Source organism: Chiloscyllium plagiosum, unplaced genomic scaffold (assembly GCF_037043375.1).
Source record: "Chiloscyllium plagiosum isolate Xiang-an unplaced genomic scaffold, Cpla_swu_hap1 HiC_scaffold_26, whole genome shotgun sequence".
In the NCBI taxonomy this organism is placed as follows: domain Eukaryota; kingdom Metazoa; phylum Chordata; class Chondrichthyes; order Orectolobiformes; family Hemiscylliidae; genus Chiloscyllium; species Chiloscyllium plagiosum.
Window position 1 is genome coordinate 19,518,213 of NW_028270164.1, and position 20,382 is coordinate 19,538,594.

Below are 20,382 nucleotides of genomic sequence, written 5' to 3' on the forward strand. Positions count from 1 at the left end.
CAGTTTACTCAGAGATGAAGTAAAAGTAGCAAATCCGTTCAAAAATTTAATTTAGAAATACTGAGATAGCAAAGCTTTATTAGATCAGTCTATTATGAAAACCTTATTCATCGCAAACTTGGCAACAAATTTATTAAAGTATTTGCATATAACAAAATTCAATGCAGGTCAATACAACATTTCTACAAGTGGACCTGAATGTATAGGAGAAAGTGAGGTCTGCAGATGCTGGAGATCAGAGATGGAAATGTGTTGCTGGAAAAGCGCAGCAGGTCAGGCAGCATCTAGGGAACAGGAGAAGGGCTAATGCCCGAAACGTCGATTCTCCTGTTCCCTAGATGCTGCCTGACCTGCTGCGCTTTTCCAGCAACACATTTCCATCCCAGACCTGAATGTATAATAAACTTGATATCTTCAGTGCTTGTGTATAAGTTGCATGTCTAGTAATGCCATCTTTTACTTCTTTTGTAAACACAGATAGACACAGAGTTTAGTAACACAAAAATAAACACATTTAGGTGACACTTTTCACATTCTTGGGATATTCAAAACCAATAAATGACTTTTAAATTACAATCACAGTTGTTCTGCACAATTTGAACACAGCAATGTTTGCCACACATGAAATCAATGAATGGTCCACTTGTTCTTTGAACACTAAGTAGGAGCTTTTACATTACCTCAAGAGGCAAAGTCTCTTACCCAAAAGACGATATTTATCAAAAGGATCAGCCTAACTGATTTATTTGGATTGTAGTACAAGTCTTAAAGGTGATATTTTGATTCAGGAATATGAGTACTGAAATTCAATACAAAACTTGCATTTTCCAAATTGAAAGGTGAAATTTTGTCTACAAACATCTTTTTAGCAGAAGCACTCATTTTTATGGAGGCAAGGTACCAAATAATGTCTATTAATAAGGTGTGAACATTGATTACATTCTCCTGATAATATTAATCAGTAATTTTATTACACAAATGACTTTCAAACTTAACTATTAACAACTCAGCAAACAACTTGAGCAAAAACCTAATCAGTTTAAAAATTCTAAACTCAGATTGTAAAAGGTGAAAAGCATAAATCAAGTATTTTTCTTTCTTGTCTGAATAAATTAACTGGTGTTACAAAAGAGACAATGTAATTGCCTCATTACAATTTAAATAATTTCTTAAATGAATATGGCGATTATAAGCATCATGATTTACTTGATTACCTTGCAGAGATCAAATCCAAGTCACTTTGGCTATATGGATGCTTGGTAGCCAAGTTTCCTAATGCCACTGCAATGATGTACATGGTTTCGGGATTTTCTTGGTATATTGTATTAAATTTTACAAAACATCCTTAAAGTATCAAAATTTAGTATAATACTGTAAAAAGAAACTGGTCAGAATTGTAACAATGAAGTGTTCACCTATTTCTACTTCATAGATGCAGTATGAAAGATGTCCTTGGTCACTCCCAGTTGCTCCTTAAAGCAGAGGATATAAAACAAGATGAAGAGCAACTGGCATAACATGGTACAGACTGCAGGGGCATAAGGTTGTAGCAGGTTTTATCTGAATAGCAGGGAATATGTGTGCTCTTGAATTCAATTCTTTGCTTTTGATGGAAATTTAAAAATGAGGAAGTTATGTTCTTTCAGTGGAAAAGAGAAAGAAAAATATCAAAAGAGCCATTCCAGGTCTCACCAATGCAGACATTAAGCCTTCCGCACAACCAAGCAATATATGTGCACATAAAACATGTATAAATAAACTTTCAAAACATACTTGACAGTGGAATCACTATCATTACCCATAATGGAAGTCACCCCCAATATGTAATAGCAGTTACTTTTTGGGATAATGAGAAGTCCCAATTTTTACACAATGAAATGCTGAATAAAATTAGAGACAATATATAACAAAAAAACAATAAAATGAAATTAATTTAAACAAAGTTATTTAGACAAAAAGAAAACATCTCACACAAAGCCATGCAGGGAAACAATGCAGGCAAAGGTAGGAGTAATGGAGATCTTACTGTATACAAGCCTATGAAACTGAACAGAAGTTGTGAACTGAACAAAAAAAATCATTAAAATGCTTGGAAAATGGAATGATTAATCAACATCTCCAATATTTCATAAAGGTTATATCCATTAAGCATTGGATTATAGTATCCTGGTTTTACTGACTTTAGGGAATCAATTCATGCTCAGGGGCTTAGTACAATGAAGTACCAGGAAACTGATCTATTCCGAAGGTTTACCATTTACAAAACTATATGGATATGACTAGATTGGTAGCCCTCTACATGACCAAGCCTGAAGCAACTCGAATGCTGGAGCATTAACAGCTTGCTACATCTACTCTAAAAATACAAGACTCAATGTAGGCAAACCACAGTAAGAGTACCAGATATTACATATTGGTTGTCATCTGTACAGACTTCCTATCACTAACATGAAAAGAATAAATGAAAAAGGTTCCACGTTACAAGCCAAAGGAAGAAAAGCTGTTGTCTGAACACATGGTGTAGTCAACGATTTTATGTCATAAACTCTCCCTCCACCTTCCCTATTTTGCTTTGAGTTTCTTTTTCTCTTTCATTTTTCTCCTATTCCCTTCCTGGCCATTCATGCCCCTCCAGACAACTTTTTTTTTGTTTTTTTACCTTTTCCTTTGTCTTGGTACCATTAAATCCTCTTTTCATTTAACTTCTTCCCTCCATCCAGCCACAGACCTTTCTTGTTGTTCTTAATACCTTTCATCTGCCCAAAGTCTCCATTCCTAATTTCTCCCAATTCTAACGCAAGGTCACAAACTAAAATGTTTTTTTTTTTTAATTGCCTCGGGTATTCTGAGGCCCACTGAGCATTTTCATCTTTCCTTCTTCTCTCATAATTCCAGATCTCCAGCGCATACAGTGTTTAATATTTGTGTGCCAATGCTATTTGTAACAGATCAAAAATCAATATAGCCATTGAAAGCATATGAAAAGAATTCTAATCATGTGGCCATGAAAAGTTAAATTGTCTTTTATTTGACACCTGAGAAGTTTCATAATTTTTGAATTATAAACACTTTTCTAAACTTTGCATACACATAACTGGTGTAGGACAAATACATTATATGCAACATGCTATAGCTTACATCAACCTCTGTTATTAATCCTGGTTTTGAAGCCAAATTACTTCATCCATTTCTGAAGCAACTTTATGTAGTTGTTTATTTTATTATAATTTCAAGGTAATATCAATTTCAAGGTAATCTACAAGCAAAGACATTGAAATACAGGATCCTGAACTTATATCTACTTTCAAGCAATTGTGTTCTGTGCAAGACAAGACAAAATTACATTACTAAAAATACTGTAGTCCTAACAATATCATTTTCTTAATGAAATAAATGCAAGGAAACAGTATAAATGCGACATGACAATAAGATGGGGAACTTAAAAGGTCTGGGTGCAAGTACTGACCAATGACTTTTGTTGTCCGTGGGAAGGTGGTAAACTTGGATAGATTACTTGTGAGAACCTATTTGGAAGAGTGTAGTTTTAGTCACAGTATTTTCAAAAGAATATTTATGCAACAGAATGTTTAAAGAATGGTTTAGGTATAGTAGTCTATTGGATCCAAAGCTAAACCAAGAACGAAAGAAGATCATAGATCTGAAATGATAAAACATCAAAGTGAAGTTACAGAAAATAATTAAACCTTTCCCTGGTGAGATTCTCTGCAGAATCTGCTCCAAATCAGTCAATTAAATTAAAGACCTCGTTAAATGTCTGATTGGAAATGATGTTGGGATTATAAGGATGACTATCACACTTTGTCTTGTGTAGATATGTACAATCAGTTACAGCACAATATACAATAGCTCCTGTCTTACTACAGTGGGAAGGAATATCGTGTGTAGATCATAGCTTGTCAGAATGGTGTGATGTGCACTTTCATTTTCTAAAATCTTGCTTGACAACATTTGAAGGTCAATTAGCACTTATGCAGAATGTTCCATGAAAGTTTAAATTAGGAGACTAAAATGCATCGTATGTCAACTGTGCCCAAGGGATTGGTCTGCAAAGCAAATTAACTTGCTGGTACAAGTTAACTTGTATATACTGACTAGCAATGGCATACACTTGATATTCCTTCCCATTGTAGTAAGACAGGAGCTATTGAATATTGTGCGGGAACGGATTGTACAGATCTACACAAGACGAAGTCTGACAGTCATCCTCAAAACCCCAACATCATTTCCAATCAGACATTTAACCAGCTCCTTAATTAACTTGTATATTCTTCAGCATAAAATGTAAAATGTTACTGAAGATTGGCTCAATCTGATAAGGCATTACACCTAAAAACATTAAACCAGACACATGGGAAGATTTTCAATTACATCAAAGATCAGCTAGCACACAAGATTGCATTTGTAATGCTAACTCTGGTTTAGAAACATTGACAGAAGTTTAAATTAGCACGACTGGACAAACATGCAGAGGCACTGTGCTTTAAATCCCATTGCATCTCAGCTCATGCTTCAGGATTTCCATGTAGATTACTCAGAAGCATACCAATAAGAGATGAAGTGCTATCAAATCCAGGTCTAAAGACATACTGGACTTACTCAGTAACATTAAGCAGTTTCAGTAGAAAACACAGAAAACTATTTAAAAGAACATTCATCTGTAGTTATCAGTTGATAGAAATTTTCTTAAAATTGATTCATCTTGAGAAACCCAAATACAGCGATATTGGTATATTTATCAAGATTTCCTTCATCAGTTACACCAGAGAGGATTTTGACCACAGAAATCACACCAGCTATTCACCTGTGTACGGAGGAAGAGCAATACTATAGAAACGAACAGGAGACCATGCTCACAAGTATCCTTACAAAACATAGAAGGTATACAGATGTGGAGTTTATGATTACTTTCAAGATACAGGATCTAAAGGCAGGCAATCACAGACCCATGTAGCCTACTACAATGAATCTGTAACTAACTCTGTGGCAGTGGTAATGGTAATCAAGACCCACATTTCATTTTTAGCTGTTTTGAACTCTGTCCAGACTTCAGCTAGTGATACATCTCATATCAGCTCATCAATCCATAGCCTGTGCATGCAATTGGTTATGGACACTTTTGTTTCCACAACCCCACCTTCCAAGCAAATGATTGCATCAGGTTCTATATGGACCCTTCTGCTCAACTGGAAAAAACGCTGGTACTTGCAGCCATTTCGATGTTCCACATACAGGTTGTCATTGATTGGGCACCAGCATGTGGCTTGTGTTGGCCAAAGAATTATGCAGATACCTCCAGGTCCCTGGTTGTTACTATGATGCATCTGCATAACAGTTCTCATCGTTTGACAAACAGGAGATTATAATCACTAGAGATCATAACATTATATCTATACAAATGACTCCTGGCATTTTGGTGGAGCCTTAGCTCCCTGGCTGCACAGAAAGTTCTAGTGGCAAAGATATCATAATACAGCAGATATTTAGTGCCCCTAAACAATAATTTTACTGCTTTATGGTGACAACACATTCATGGTAAAGTGACAAGACAAAATGCCACACAAACTGTTTACGAACACTTTCATATTTTCAGGCACGCAGCTCCAACTAAGGCAGAACACCCAGTACGATTACAATTATTGATGTGGAGCAAGCAGTTGCCTTTCACGTTCCAGAAAAGATATACATCTAATGGTCGGTTTTGTCTTGCACTGATTAGGACAAATGTGACACTGCATGAGAACTGTTGAGGTCGTTTGAAATTCGGTATTCTTGTATTTGTCCTCATGAATGCAAAACAACACAGACCGGTCTCCTTTCAGTAATATATATGAGCCATAACACATCTGTTACAGCTTCTGATATTTTTTCATTAGCATGACAGTGATGCAGGCTGCTGTTTGTGCCCATGTGCAATTACAATGAGGAAAGATGGTGCAATGGCTAGTTGTGATTGGATGAGAAACACAAAATTGAGGAAGAGAATGACCTGAAATATGGCAGGGGTGCAAAAGGTAGTGTGGCAATGCCTAATGCAAAATGATCAAGGCAGGAAGATCAGTATTACTTATCCTGTTCTGGACTAGTCATTCTGCATCTCCTCCAAGTTCTTCAAATGACAGCTGAGGCCCTTATTACTCCAGACTTTTTGCTTGCATTTAGAAACACTGATTATCCAAGAAATGGAGGACCTGCTTGCTCCATTAACACTGTGCAGCTGAACCTACAGGCTCACACCTTTGACATCTTATGAATTGATCACTGTATCAGACACAACTGGATCAGTGAAACTTCACCTCTCAGGTAGAAACCCTGCCCCTCAAGGAACTGGCCTAGTTGCCAGTCATGGCTGCCAATTCATTAGATATAAACCAAGCCGTAGCTTCAAAATTCACTCTCAATCAGACAGCTGGCCTCATCACCTCTCTTACTAGTCAGCCAGAGTCAGAACTATCCAATTTACTTTAGCAATGCTCCCTTAAGCTTTATTTTCAGACTGTCATGTGGATTCTGAAGGTAACTACACTAGATTTTAAAAAATAGGGGACTGCAATTTGATGGCAATGCACTTGACAACTATGCAACATTATAAAAATCCAAAATTCTTCCTTCCACACTACTATCAACCTGATGCAGAAGGAAACAAAACCAAAGAAAGAACTGAAGTTTGCTTAGTTCTTCCAAACTTTCATCACAATTATGAAAGGTTTTTGTCATGTAGATGTGGGGTATGTAACTTTTCCCACTACTAGTTGCGTGGATGTGATGGTTGGCTAATTAAATATAAGCCCATGCATATTCTGCAATTTGAAGTGCAACAACCAAAATTACTTTTAATGACTGTCACCATAGTAGCAGTGAGGAAAGGACATGTTCCTGTTCAACCCTGCCAACATCTTAAAAAGGTAAAATCAACACAATGCTGCTAAAATGAAACAAGTTCAACAATTCACCTATTGCTTGAACTTGAAACCAGCCTCAGATATTGCAGAGCTTTCAGCTGATATTTTGCTAGTACCTTCACTCATTAAATATGCTGCCAAATTAATTTAGTGGAGAATATTTCTTAGTGCACAAAAATCAATGCTAATTTTCATTCATATATCTTAACTGGTCATCAACATGTCTGGTGTACTTTGTCAGTTAGTCTTCAGATCATTTCACAAAACACCTGACAGACAGTAAGTAATTGACAAGTGAACACAAAAGCTTAAAAAGATTGCTCACAGCCAATGCATTTCATCTTGGTGGTTAGTATTTTAAAATATTAAAATTAATCCTGACTGAATCTTTTACAAGTTATAGCCATATTATTTTCCATAAATCATAAAGTTGATTCAGTCATTTTACTAACATGCAATAAAAAAGTACTGCAGATGTAAAAAGTCATACATAAATAAGAATTCAAACAATAAAGCACAAAGGTTCTGCTAACAATATAGCAAGTTAAGAGAAATTAGACTATCCTAAGATGTCTTTATAAGATTCTAAATTCCATAAGGCATTGGATGATTTGTTTCATTTAAGTGTGAAGAAATTACCAACAAGAAACAATAGTGATTAGTATTGCATCAATAGAATATGGTACATTTGCAAACAATGCAGTTAAAAGGTCAACAGTTTAGCACACAGTTGGTCCGGAGGGGGGAAATTCTAGTGTCACAGGTAATCTTTACCATTACCGCACTTTACATCCACCTAGCACTTTCCTTAAAGCTATTCTGTGCTTTTAAAAGTCTGGTTTGTCTGGAATGAAAGGTCAATACTCTTCATTATTTTCAGAGGCGTGGTCAATTTCTTGAATTTGTTGTCTTAAAAATCAAACATATAGAACATAAATGACACTCTATGTATACTGTTACAGAAACATTCATTAATCCAGCAAGTCTGAATCATCACGGTTATGTGAATAAAGAACAATATGAAATGGAGTTAATCGTTTCAATTACAAATGTTTGGAGGCCAGTCTCATCTTCCATATATCCACAAGGTAAGAACTTCCAACAACAATTCATCAAAAGTCAATGTCAAACAGGAAGACTATTAGCTAGCGTACACGAAGATATAGTGTGTGTGAACTTTAGGAAAGTCTCAAGCAAGGTATCTCAGATACTTGAGAAGATTAAGAAGTAACATAGTAAATTGATTCAAAATTAATTAGAAAGAACTAAACAGGAGGGAGGAGTTAAGGGCAGGATTCCAGAGAGGTTGAAAATCTGACCTGATGTCCCACAATGCTGAGTTTGAGAGACACTTCTATTCACAGTGTATATCAATGATTTGTATGTGAACTTAGGGAGTGAGATGACAATTTGAAAGTATCAATATAGATGACTGATTTAATTCCTTAAAAAGCTATAAGGAATACTGGGAAGATAGGGAGCTCACAAGCATAGGTTAAAATTTAATGTCTGTAAATTTATGGTTATATATTTTGGTACAAAAATAAAGGAATTATGTTCTATACAGAACTGGTTGGATGTTGCTGAAGAGCAAATTAAGAGTGCACACAATTAAAGGACATTTACGGCATCCACTACAGTTGATACGGTATTAAGCAATATTACTGGAATTCTGCAATATTAGAAAAAAGTATAGCACATACAAGCCAAATAGTAAGGATGGTCTATACAAAATCTTAATAAAAGTTCAAATATAACATGCAATTTGGGTTATATATAATTACAAGGATATAAAGCAGATTCAATAGTACGTTGCTTCGTAAGAGGAAATCAACACAGCATTGGAAAATTGGGGCTTTTTCATCAGAATGTAATAATTTTAAATCATTCTAAAATCTATGTTAGAACAATAGAAGTACTCTGTATCTTAATATTAAAGTGACATAGACCTAGGGTCCATAGACAGAAAATTAAATACACGATATTAGTGCTCAGAGCAATGAAAGCTCTTAAGAGAGAACTAATGCTGTGGAATTCAAAGTCAGAATAAACAATCAAGGCAGAAACTATGAAAATATTTAAGATTAGAACTGATGGGTAAAGGAAAAGGAAAAGGAAAATGGAAACAGGCAAATAGATATGATTGGGACTAACATGTATGGAATGTAACCACTTAGATGGGTTCAGCAGGATAAGCTGTTTGTTAGTTGTAACTTCCACATACTGCTATGTATTAAACAACCTCTATTACCATTTACTCTGAAAGAGCAAAGAAAAGAGCCATTGTTACTAATTCCATGTCTCCAAGGATTCAGTTTGCACTTTCTTTCCCCTCTCAAAAGAAAATACCAGACTACAAACTTTATAATAACAGGAATGCCATCATGTGACAAAATTCTAAAGTGGAATTCAGCACTTAAGTGATGTAATTTAATGGGATCCCCTACCTTGTTGGTTGAGATTCTGTACATAAGTCACCAGCCTCTTAAAAATATGGCAAGAATGACATAAAACCTGAATAAAAGGACAGACAAATTGAAAATGTGATGGCTAACAATTTATCAACAGCATACAACCCACCTTTAAACATTAACATTATTTGCTTTGGCTACACACCTATACAGAGTATACAAAAGTAGATTTTGTTGGAATTCTGTATGGAAGGTTAAGAGTTCACTTTGTCACTTTGGATTACTTACAAGGTATTCAATGTTTTACTATACATAAGTTTTAAATCCAAATAAAGACAATAAAATGAACACATACCATCAAAATTGGTATTCTCTGTCCCTTTTCTGATTTATTTTACAATATGTTCCGTCACTGTAACAGTGTCCTTTTTCACTCTTTTCATAGTAACCATGCCGAGGATCACTATCCCGAAAGTGATACCTCTTGGAGAAATAATGTCTTTCACAATCAGAGCTGTCCCTGTCATGGTCAAACCTGTCCTTTTTGTGGCCACGGCTGTCCCGATCATGGCCACGGCTGTCCCGATCACGGCCACGGCTGTCCCGATCATGGTCATGGCAGTCCCGATCACCACCATGGCTGTCCCGATCACGGCCATAGTTGTCCCAATCACGCCCTCGGCTGTCCCGATCACGCCCTCGGCTGTCCCGATCACAGCCATAGCTGTCCCAATGTTGATGAACTGAAGGTGAATTTCCATAGTAACTTCTTTCATAACTCCGTTGTCTTTTGCGATCATAATCCATTCTTTTCTCTTGATAACTATCACAGGAACCTGGACTTCTGGACCGATCTCGCAGATATCCACTTGTCTCTCTAGATCTTTGGTTTTTTCTTTGTCCAGTGTATTCATGCTCCCTTTTTAGAAGAAATAAAATGCAAACATTGTACTCTGAGCCATTTACTACAAAAATGTACCCAAATTTTCTTGCATGCTTTTGTGGCTTTCTGAATCTTAGAATTTATTGACTGTCATATGTCTCTTATTAGTTACCACGTAAACTATCATAACACAAGTTCATGGATACCAAAACTGGATACTTCAAATGCTAAAACAATCTTATTGCTATATATATATTTTGATTGAATTTGTAAACAATTGTTATATATTCTCTAAATAAGTAAAAGTTACCGTAATCCTGAGCTGCTTGGGCTGGCCTCTCTCTCATGAAGTTGATTTGGAGGACAGTTTACTGAATCCCTGTAGCTGTCTGGTGCAATTGCTTTGGATTTTTTAACAAAAGAAACAAGCTGCAGTAGATTCCCATAATCTATTAAAGAGTCATCCAAGACACAGTTAGGCAAGAACACCTTTTAAAAATTTATTTTTCTTTATTCTTTAAACAAATAAGTTTACTTTTGCTTCTACATTAAAAAGAGATACCTGAATGCACTGTGATTTTACTTCCATTTTTCTTGCATATATGACCACAGATGTTGGACAGACCTAGCAATTTAACTGTGAACAAAAAAACAACTTGACCCTCATTACTGGTGAACCTAGACTTTTTAACATCTGAAGCCAACATAATAAGTGAATCCATGTCAAAAGTGACATATTGGCTGTCATGCACTTTACAGCAAGGTAAATTAAAACTGCAAAAAAATGCAATTCCTTTTTTTCACCAATGTAACTGTGATATGCTTAACTTAAGCAGTAAGATAATTCAGAATGTGGTCATTTCACTAGAAAAAAAAAGTCTTGCTTCTTTCCAGTCTGCAGTAACACTATTAGTGTAATAGGGCTGCTCAAAATGTACTTATTTGCTGTAATCCATAACTGCACAAGGTTAAGATGTACACCACTATGTTTTGTTTCATTATGACTATCCCATTTAATAATTTTCTTCATCATCCCTTTCACCAGCCAACCATGCCAAATGGTTTAAAGTACCCCAGTGCCCAAACCCTTGGACCGGAACTCCCACCTTCTTCAAATTTATTTTTCTGTTTATCGGCTGTGGTCCAGTTCATAGCAGCGCAGTTGCCTCTGAATCACAAGGTTGAGAGTTCAAGTTCCATTCAAAGAATTTGAGACAGAAGTCTAGGCCGACACTCCAGTGCAGTGCTGAGGGAGCACCCATTGTCAGGGGTGTCATTTTATGGATGAGACATTCCACTGAGGCACGATTAACATTCGCGGATAGATGTAAAAGATCAACTAGCACTATTTTAAAGAAGAGCAAGGAACCTCACAAAATTGCAGATCACTTCGTCACCACCCTGTTGCTGTTTGAAAGAGTTTGGTGAGCTGCAAATCCTGTGTTACAACAGTGACTACATCTTAGAAGTAATTAATTGGTTCTTAAGCACTTTGAAGAGTCCAGTAGTTGTGAACGTGCACATCTGACTGCTTTTTTGCCTAACCCTCCATCTTGTACCCATTGAGCTCTTGTTGTTGACAAGACACAATTCTTTCTCCTTCAGTCCAATTCCAGCTAAACTGATGACCCAATAATATTCCCTCTTGGTCTCAACATTATTTGACCATGAACCATCCTCACGCTTCATGTTATCACTGCCTCAGGGGTTCATTCACCTTAAGCTTCCTAATCAGGGTCATCACTCACCCTGAATGTCTGGCTAGCCCCTTTGAATATCTGCACTGATTTCTCATTCTACTTGGCACCTTTCCCTTCCCAATAACAGAAGCAATTAAATGATTTTGGCTCTATCACAAAACCACTTTGGGGAATTACAGAAAAAGTTAAGTGCGAATTATGTTTGAAATAGTAAAAATGAAATTGAACATTCTGCAAGAGCACTTCTATCTTGTTACAAAATTCAACTGTAAGAAGCACATTTATTCATATTATTAATTCCAAATGTGATAAAATAGCAAGGTTAACATTGACTTACGTGACCCAACACTTACCATTGTTTCCATCATCATTGGTTGAAAATGTTCCTTTGCTATGAAGTTCTTTAATAGACTCCTCTGTGCTTTGCAATGTCTCTTGAACACCCGTTTCCCTTCAAAAGAATTAGTTGTGAGAAGTAAAAGCATTAGTTAAATTTGCAGTGAATGATGCAAAAAAGTAAATGTCCACATTAATGCCAATTGCTTAGTTAGAAAATGAAATTATGTAAGTGCATAGGGCTGATAAATAAGGATAATTACAAGTGCAAACACGGATAGCCATGGAGGAATATGATACTATGGAAATAATGGAAACCTTACTCAACAAAAGGGCAGGACAAATATAATTATTCGTGGACACAAGGTATATAGAATAAATAGCAAAGAGGGGCAGCAGTATTTATTAAGAAAAATATTAGTGCTCTGAAGAAGGGTTGCCCTGAAACCATCAAGGATAGAATCTGGATCAGAGAATTGCCAAAGTGTAGGAAGCCATTCAGCCATTTGCTCCTGCACCTCCTTTAGAATTGTTACCTTAATTTGAATTGTCCTGCCATATACTTCCTTCCAAAATGAATCATATCCTTTATCCTCACATTGAGCTTCACGTGATACTTGTCAATCTATTCCACTGACTTGTCTATGTCCTTTTGAAGTTCTATATTATGCCCCTCACACTTTCAATGATTCCAAGTTTAAAATTATGCCCTATACACCAAGGTCCAAGTTATTAAGTAGGAGTACTGCTGAAAAGATATACATTATGTCAAAGTTTTTTGACTCACACTCATCAGGACAATTTGCAATATGCAAGTAAAGGAAAACCAACATTTATATCGTATGAGTGCTGGCTGGTTAGTAAGAAGACTCTGACTAAGAGGTATCGCCATGGAAAATGCACCAATTAATGATAACTGACAGTTACAATTCCAAAATTTGTTTAAATTTTTTAAACAAGGTAATTTGAACATATGCAAGTTAGAGGATCAACACCTTATTTTCCGCTCAGGGACTTTACCACCTCTAGGACTCAACACTGAATTCCACAACTTGAGTACAATGCCTGGCCACCATTTTTCTTAGGTACCACCTTCCATCCTCTCCTGTGCCCAATTATGTCTTGTTAACTTTGCTCTCAGCTCAGTTGACTTGTTTCCTCCTTTTCACAACTTAGTTTACAGCCAATTTCCATCTCTATTGCTCGTATATACTACCATTACTGCTCCCTTTTGTCTCTTTGTTCAGCCAATCTCCCCAGGACCTTACCATTAAGTGTGCAAGTCCTGCCCTGATTGCCTTACCAAATAGCAACACCACATTTATCTAAATTAACTTCCATTTGTCATTCCTTGGCCCAGCTGATCAAGGTCCCATTGCACTCTTGAGATAACCATCTTCATTGTCCACTATACCATTCATTTTGGTGTCATCTGCAAACTTACTAACTATTCCTCCTCTATTTACATCCAAATCAGTGTTGATATTAGTGAAAAATCTTTGTGCATCTTGAACTCGTTGGATTGACTTTTCTTGTCTACAGTACCCTTATTTGAAAAAGTACTTGTCCTAGTTATACAAACTGCCTTATGAATTTTCCCAGCAAGGCTTATAACAGTTTGTAGATGAGCTTGATTCCTGTGCTCTTGCACCCCCTTAAAGTATTACAATTTATACCATATTGTTCATTTTTGCTGCTAAAAGCATCACTTCATACTTCGATCATTTGTCATCAAACTTGTATTATTTCAGTTTCATAAGTCCCTCTGAAGTTTGTTACTATCCTGCTCACTACTTAGTGCATTACCAAAGTTTTGAAATTTTACTCCCAATATTCAAATGTCAGTGAATGCTATTTGTAACAAAATGAGCACGATTTAATACTGACCACTGGGTGCACACCACGGCCTATGTCCCTTCAGTTAGAAAAATCCATTCGCTATGTCCAATAAGATGGTCATTTAGTGGTGATGTCACTGGGCCAGTAGTCCAAAAGCCCAGGATAATGCGGACACTGGTCCAGATCGCAACACAACAGGCGAAGGAACTTATATTAATAAGTATTTTTAAAGATCTGTAATGTAAAACTAGTCACAGTAATGCCCTAGTTGCAAAAACCAGTTGCACCACTAAAGCACTTTAATTCCGCCATCCTGGTGTAAATGTTACTCCAGACCCACAGTAATGCAGTTGATCCCTAAATGTACTCTGAAATAACATATAAGCCACTCGGATCAAAAGCAACTAGAGATGAAAAACAGTACCAATGATGTCTGCATTGCAGGAAAGAAATTATTCTCTGCCTGCAATCTGCATATTAATAACGTAAGTATTCATCTTGTGCACTTTAGGACAATTTGCAAGAAATGTAAAAGGGAAAAAATAACATTTTATATTACATCAGAGGAGAGTACTCATTACTAAGTGTGGAAGGTACTAGAATTGATCATTAAGGATGTTATAATGAGCATCTCTTGGGAAGTGTCTGCATGGTTTTGGGAAAGGGAAACATGGTTAACAATTTATTTGAATTCTGAGAAGGAGCAACATGTATTGTGGATAAAAGGAAGCCTGTGAAGTACTATATTTGGATTTTTAGAAAGCATCTGGTAAGGTTCCTCAGAAAAGGTTATTGTACAAAGTAGAAGCTCATGGTATAAGTTAACTTATAACTTATTAGCATAATTAGAAAATTGAGTATGCATAAATGAGTCTTTTACAGACGAGCAAGATGTGACAAGTAGGGCCCAACAAGGATCTGTGCTGGGTCCAAGATTTGAACAATTAACAACAATGACTTAGATGAGGGGATGAGAAGGTGGCTAAATTTACAAATGACGCCAATATTAAAAGGAAGCTGAGAAAGCAAGGATATAGACTGATATAGATAAGTTAAATAAACATAGAACAGTATAGCACAGTACAGGCTCTTTGGCCTCCATGTTGTGCCAACCTTTTATCCTACTCTAAGATCGAATTAACCTACATACCCTACATTTTACTATCATCCATATGTCTAGCCAAGAGTCGCTTAAATGTCTCTAACGTATCTGACTCTACCACCACTGCTGACAGTGCATTCCAAGCACCCACCACTCTCTGTGGAAAGAACCTACCTCTGGCATCGCCCCTAAACTTTCCTCCAATCACCTTAAAATCATGCCCCCTCCTGATAGCCAAATGAGTTGGCAAAAACTTGGCAGGTGCAATATGCAGTGGGAAAATGGGAAATTGCTCATTTTGGCAGGGAAAATGCAAAAGCAGAATATTACATAAATGTTACCTCAGCGTCTTGTGGACTGTGACACACCTCAACAATCTTTCACAATCCACATCTGGATCTGGCCAGACTGCAAATCTTAGATTTGATCCATTGCTTCTGAAATCACTTAGCCCTATCTATCTCTTTCGACTTCCCCTGTTTGGAATACAAGTTCTGTATTGCATCTGCACTAGTTTGCAACTTCATTATTTAGGATGCCTGGTGCTCCTCCTGGCATGTGCTCTTGATGCTTTGTTAAACCGGGCTTGGTTCCCTGGCTTGATGGCAATGGTAGTTTATTGGTTATGCCAGGCGATAAGGTTGCAGAACATGGCAAAAGTAGAAACTTTTTTTTAATATTCATTCATGGTTGTGAGCGATTGCACATCTTTAATTACCCTTGTGAAAGTGATCATGAGCTGCCATTTTTAACCACTGTCCTTCATGTGGTGTAGGCATACTGTTAGTGCTGTTAAAGATGAGTTCCAGTAATTTTATCCAGTGACAGTGAAGGAACATACAAAATAGGAGAAATAGGCCATTTTGGCCTTTAAACCTGCTTTGCCATTAATAACGTCATGGCTAATCTGAATTCCACTTTCTCATCCAATCCTAATGAGCTGAGATTCCCATGCCTAATAAGAATCTTTCCAGCTCCATTTTAGAAATATTCAAACACCCCAACTCTAATGCCTTCAGAAGCACAGAGTTCCAAACTCACAATAGCCTCAGAGAAAATGCTTCCCATCTCTCAGTTCCACAATATCTGCCCACTGCTTGTAAGGCAGAAGTCAGGTGTGTAATGCAAAACTTTCCATTGGCTGAATAAGTGCAGCTCCAACATTTCAGAAGCTCAACAGCATCCAGCATAAAGCAGCTCACTTGATTGAAGCTGATCTATCATCATTTCAATCCACCAGTGACAGACCATTAGTGGCTATGTGTACCATCTATAAGGTGCAATGTTCATCTTTGTTTTCAAGTTCTTACATGGTCTTGATCCATACTCTCCTTCAGTCCCACAACTCTCTTGAGATATCACAAAAACAAATTATGTGTTCTTGTGTATCCCTGATTTTAATTGCTCCACCACAGGTAGCCATGCCTTCAGCTGCCTCGGCCCCAAATACCTAAAATATCCTTCCTTCACTATTCCCTCAATTTCTTCCTTGAAGAAACTTTTCAAAACTGACATCTGACCAAGCTTTTGCATCAGACCCACTATTTCTTTATGCTTGGTGTCATACTTTGTTTAAAATATCCCTGTGAAGTGGTTAGGTAAGAACATTTCATTACTTTAAATGCACAATATTATTAACTTTGACAAATCATTGGCAGTTTTAGCTGAAGACTGGTGTACAAACTCTGGACACTGCACATTTGGGATGATGTCAAGACTAAATAGAGTACATAAGTCATTTATCAGACGATAACATGGATATGAAGAGATTGGAGAAGTTGGGAATATTTTCATTAGAGCAAGGACAACCAAAGAAGAATCCAACAATGATAAAAAAGTTTGTGAAGCATGTAATACAAGTCAAAAGTCTTTGTTCAGGGGGTATGCATCTAGAGATACCCAGAAGAATGGTGAAAAGAGATACCATAGCATTTTTCAATATATGGTTACTGGAAGAGGATTCGTTTGTGGTGTTATGGGGTCAAAAATAGGGTGTGAGTGCAGGACTAACTTGTAGGGCTATTTCATAAAGCTGAAGCAGCATGATAGCCTCTTTGTGTGCTGCAAAATTCTATGATTCTCCATCGTCCCTATATGTTACAAAGTGTTTCTAGAAGCAACTGCAGGAACATATTACAAACAGTATGAGGAAGTAGTGTTCAACTGAACCTATTCTCAAGCTTTGCTTCAAATGTAGATAATTTCCCAATGTTTATCAGCTACATTTGTGATTATATTCAGCAAATACAAGCACACAAACAAAATTTCAATAAAACAGACCAAACTTCAATATTTTGAAGAGAAAGCTTAGTGTTCCTTCTTGTCCTGTAGACTGATCATAATTTGGTATTGCACCACCTTCCAAAGCTCCGGCCCTCTCTATTACAATGTTGTTTCGACTATATTGCAGGTTACTACGGATGCAGCCATTGACTGGCCATTCCATGTTAAAACAAGTAATTTCAGCACTGTACAATTTATAAAAACCTAAATTTGTGCGAACATTTTTCAATAATTGACAGGACAGTAAATTGTTCTTCAGATGCATAGGAATGATGACTGAAAGCAACAATGTTTTCAAGCTTTAGTCAATCTGTAAAAAGAAAAGCTGAATGATGAATAAATTTAACAAATTAGCATTCAAGTTCTCACCTTCCTGATAACTTGTAATCCTTATGATACGTATTATACACAGGTGGAGTCTTATTATTGTCCAAGGTGGAAAGACCCATTATTGTTGGTGCTATGAATGTCGCAGGATTAACACAAGAAGTTTGAGATATCTGACTTAGTCCATGTCCACTAAGAACCGGAATTGGAACGTTCACAGGTGATACTGGCGACGAAGGTAAGCTTTGTAAGAAAAATCTTGGAAATGTACTGAGAAGTGGAGCTGGGATGTTTGTAAGTGGTATTCCCAACGAAGTTAAGTATTTGAAGAAAATCTGGGGAAATGCACCAACAACTGGAGATGGAATATTCGCAGCTGATATGCTCACAGGTGGTACAGCCAAAGAAGTCAAATTTTGTAACAACATATTGTTTGAAAATGGTGTAGAGCCATGATGGAGTTTAGTTTCAACAACTGAAGTGATTTGTCTAATTGGTGGATGTGGCAACGGTGGAAAGGTATTGTCCGGGACTACTGGATCCTTCGTCAACGAACGAAGATTTATAAACGTTGAAAACTTCTGCTGGATCTGCCATGGAATTGGGTCTTTGCAAAAGAAATAAAACAAAATGTCTTTTGGTATCTAATTGGAAACATGACCAAATATAACCTTCATTACATCAGATACAAAGTACTTGCACACTTATGCAAAAGGACTAAAATATTCCAAAAATTTCATGTAAATGTAGCTTGAAACCAAACATTCAACCTTGTATATGAACTTCGAAGTCGCAGGGTCGACATTCAACTAAATAACTGTGATATCATTGTCATAACTTAACAAGATTTACATTCATTCAAGATTACCTGACAACGTAGCAAATGTGAAATCACTTAATGATTTGATAAAGAAATGAATTCAGTTACATTTTCATAAAAAGATCACAGGCTAGATCTACTAGCAGCACTTGGGATATCAATGCAGTGTAAGTCAATTATCTTTACCTTCCTTTCACCCAATTGTGATTAGACATTAACAGCACAATGATATTCCTTCTCAGAGATTGACGGGCTGAAAATAAATTATGAATAGTGTACAGCAATTTCATCTATAGTGGTAACTTTTTCACAAAAGCTATTTTTATGATCTCAGCATTCACACAATTCATGGAGAACAACACCTGCATTTAACCAATTCTTAAATTTAACGCTTTTTTATAAAAGAAAGAGTTTCAAAGTAATCATAAATTTAATGTAAATAGAATATTTTGCATAGATCCAATTGTTTACTAATACTTCTGAAGGAAACTTTATTTTGGTGAAAGTTGGCCATTTAAGAGTCAGATGTATCACAAACATCACCAATGTTCTGCTTATACAATGTTTGTGCAATGCCCTTAGAATAAGTATTAGAAATTGCCAAGTCTATGAAAGCCATTGCTAAATGTATTCGATCAGAATACCACATCGATGTTAGGCATTTATTAACAATTTGGCAATGTTTTTTAGAAGAAATGTATAAAATAAACTGTAATATAAAAGTTTGATTATTGGGTCATTGATTCAATATCTTATTACTGATTCCATGCCACTTTATGCTCTAGATTACTACTGTTGATCTTCCAAAAAAAATCACAAAGCTAAAACATTCGAAAATTATTTGCTACTGCTTGATTTCACCACTTATTGGGTATTCAGCCAATAAAACATAAGAATTGCAATTTTTCACTTTCTGGGAACAGTGAAGTGTTGACGGTCAGATTTGGGCACAGAAAACATTATTCCCAGAATTCAAGAACACAACAGATGACGATGGAATTGAGTTTCATGTGGGTTGCTATCTGGACATCCTCAGTATCTCAGCAACTTTATTCAGGTAGTAATTACACAAAAGCAAAAAAAGGTCCTTGTGATGCGATGGTAACACCCCTGCCTCTGGATCAGAAATTCCAAGTCCAACCTCCTGTAGAGGTGTAATTCACATGTCTGATCAAAGTGATTAAAAATACCTACAAAACTGAAATAAACCAAGAATAATTTCTGCTCCAAACTTAGTTTATTGATCTTAGCCAAAGCAAAAAGTACTTCAGTACAATTAATTAGTGTCAGCATCCAATCAACAAAGGATATAAATGAATCAATGCAACTGCACTGAATCAATTTCCTGCAGCATGTGTGTGCATGGCTGCAGAGAGCAGGATTCTGTTTGGCTGTGACACCCCCCAGGACTAAAAATAGTCTTTGAACATTTTTAGAACCAAATATCAGCAATCAACCAATGCTTCCAGGAGAGTGACTAGTGAGTTGAAACATGAAAATGTAGGGTGGGAATGTACACACAAGCAGACCAGACACATAAAACAAAGGTATGAGAATACAGATAATAAACAAATATATACAGCATACCTGGATATCCTTCTTCCACAGGATCAAATACAAATTGGTTGTCATTTCCATTGCAACCAAAAATATCGCAGTGTGCTGAATGCAACTTTGATTTTTCCATTGCTGTAAGATGAAGAACATTGTACAGATGGAACAGACAGCCTGAACGGTAAGAAATACAACCAGCAATCTACA

The 20,382-nt window shown here is 36.5% G+C and overlaps 1 protein-coding gene across 6 annotated transcripts in view; it reads right to left on the bottom strand.

Annotated features, from left to right (window-relative positions):
- LOC122563131 (uncharacterized) overlaps nt 1–20,382 on the bottom strand; it is a 91,436-nt gene that overhangs the window by 53,586 nt on the left and 17,468 nt on the right. For 2 of the 6 annotated variants that reach the window (XM_087973539.1, XM_043716581.2), the window contains exons 5-9: nt 20,209–20,310; nt 17,844–18,408; nt 12,268–12,365; nt 10,525–10,663; nt 9,463–10,250 (exon numbers count right to left, since the gene is read on the bottom strand). In XM_087973539.1, the coding sequence (XP_087829665.1) occupies nt 9,689–10,250; nt 10,525–10,663; nt 12,268–12,365; nt 17,844–18,408; nt 20,209–20,310 (1,466 nt within the window). In that variant the 3' untranslated portion in view covers nt 9,463–9,688. Of the gene's footprint in view, nt 1–58; nt 9,435–9,462; nt 10,251–10,524; nt 10,664–12,267; nt 12,366–17,843; nt 18,409–20,208; nt 20,311–20,382 lie in introns of those variants that run through there. The other 4 variants (XR_006315492.2, XR_006315493.2, XR_006315494.2 and 1 more) reach the window with 4 other exon arrangements.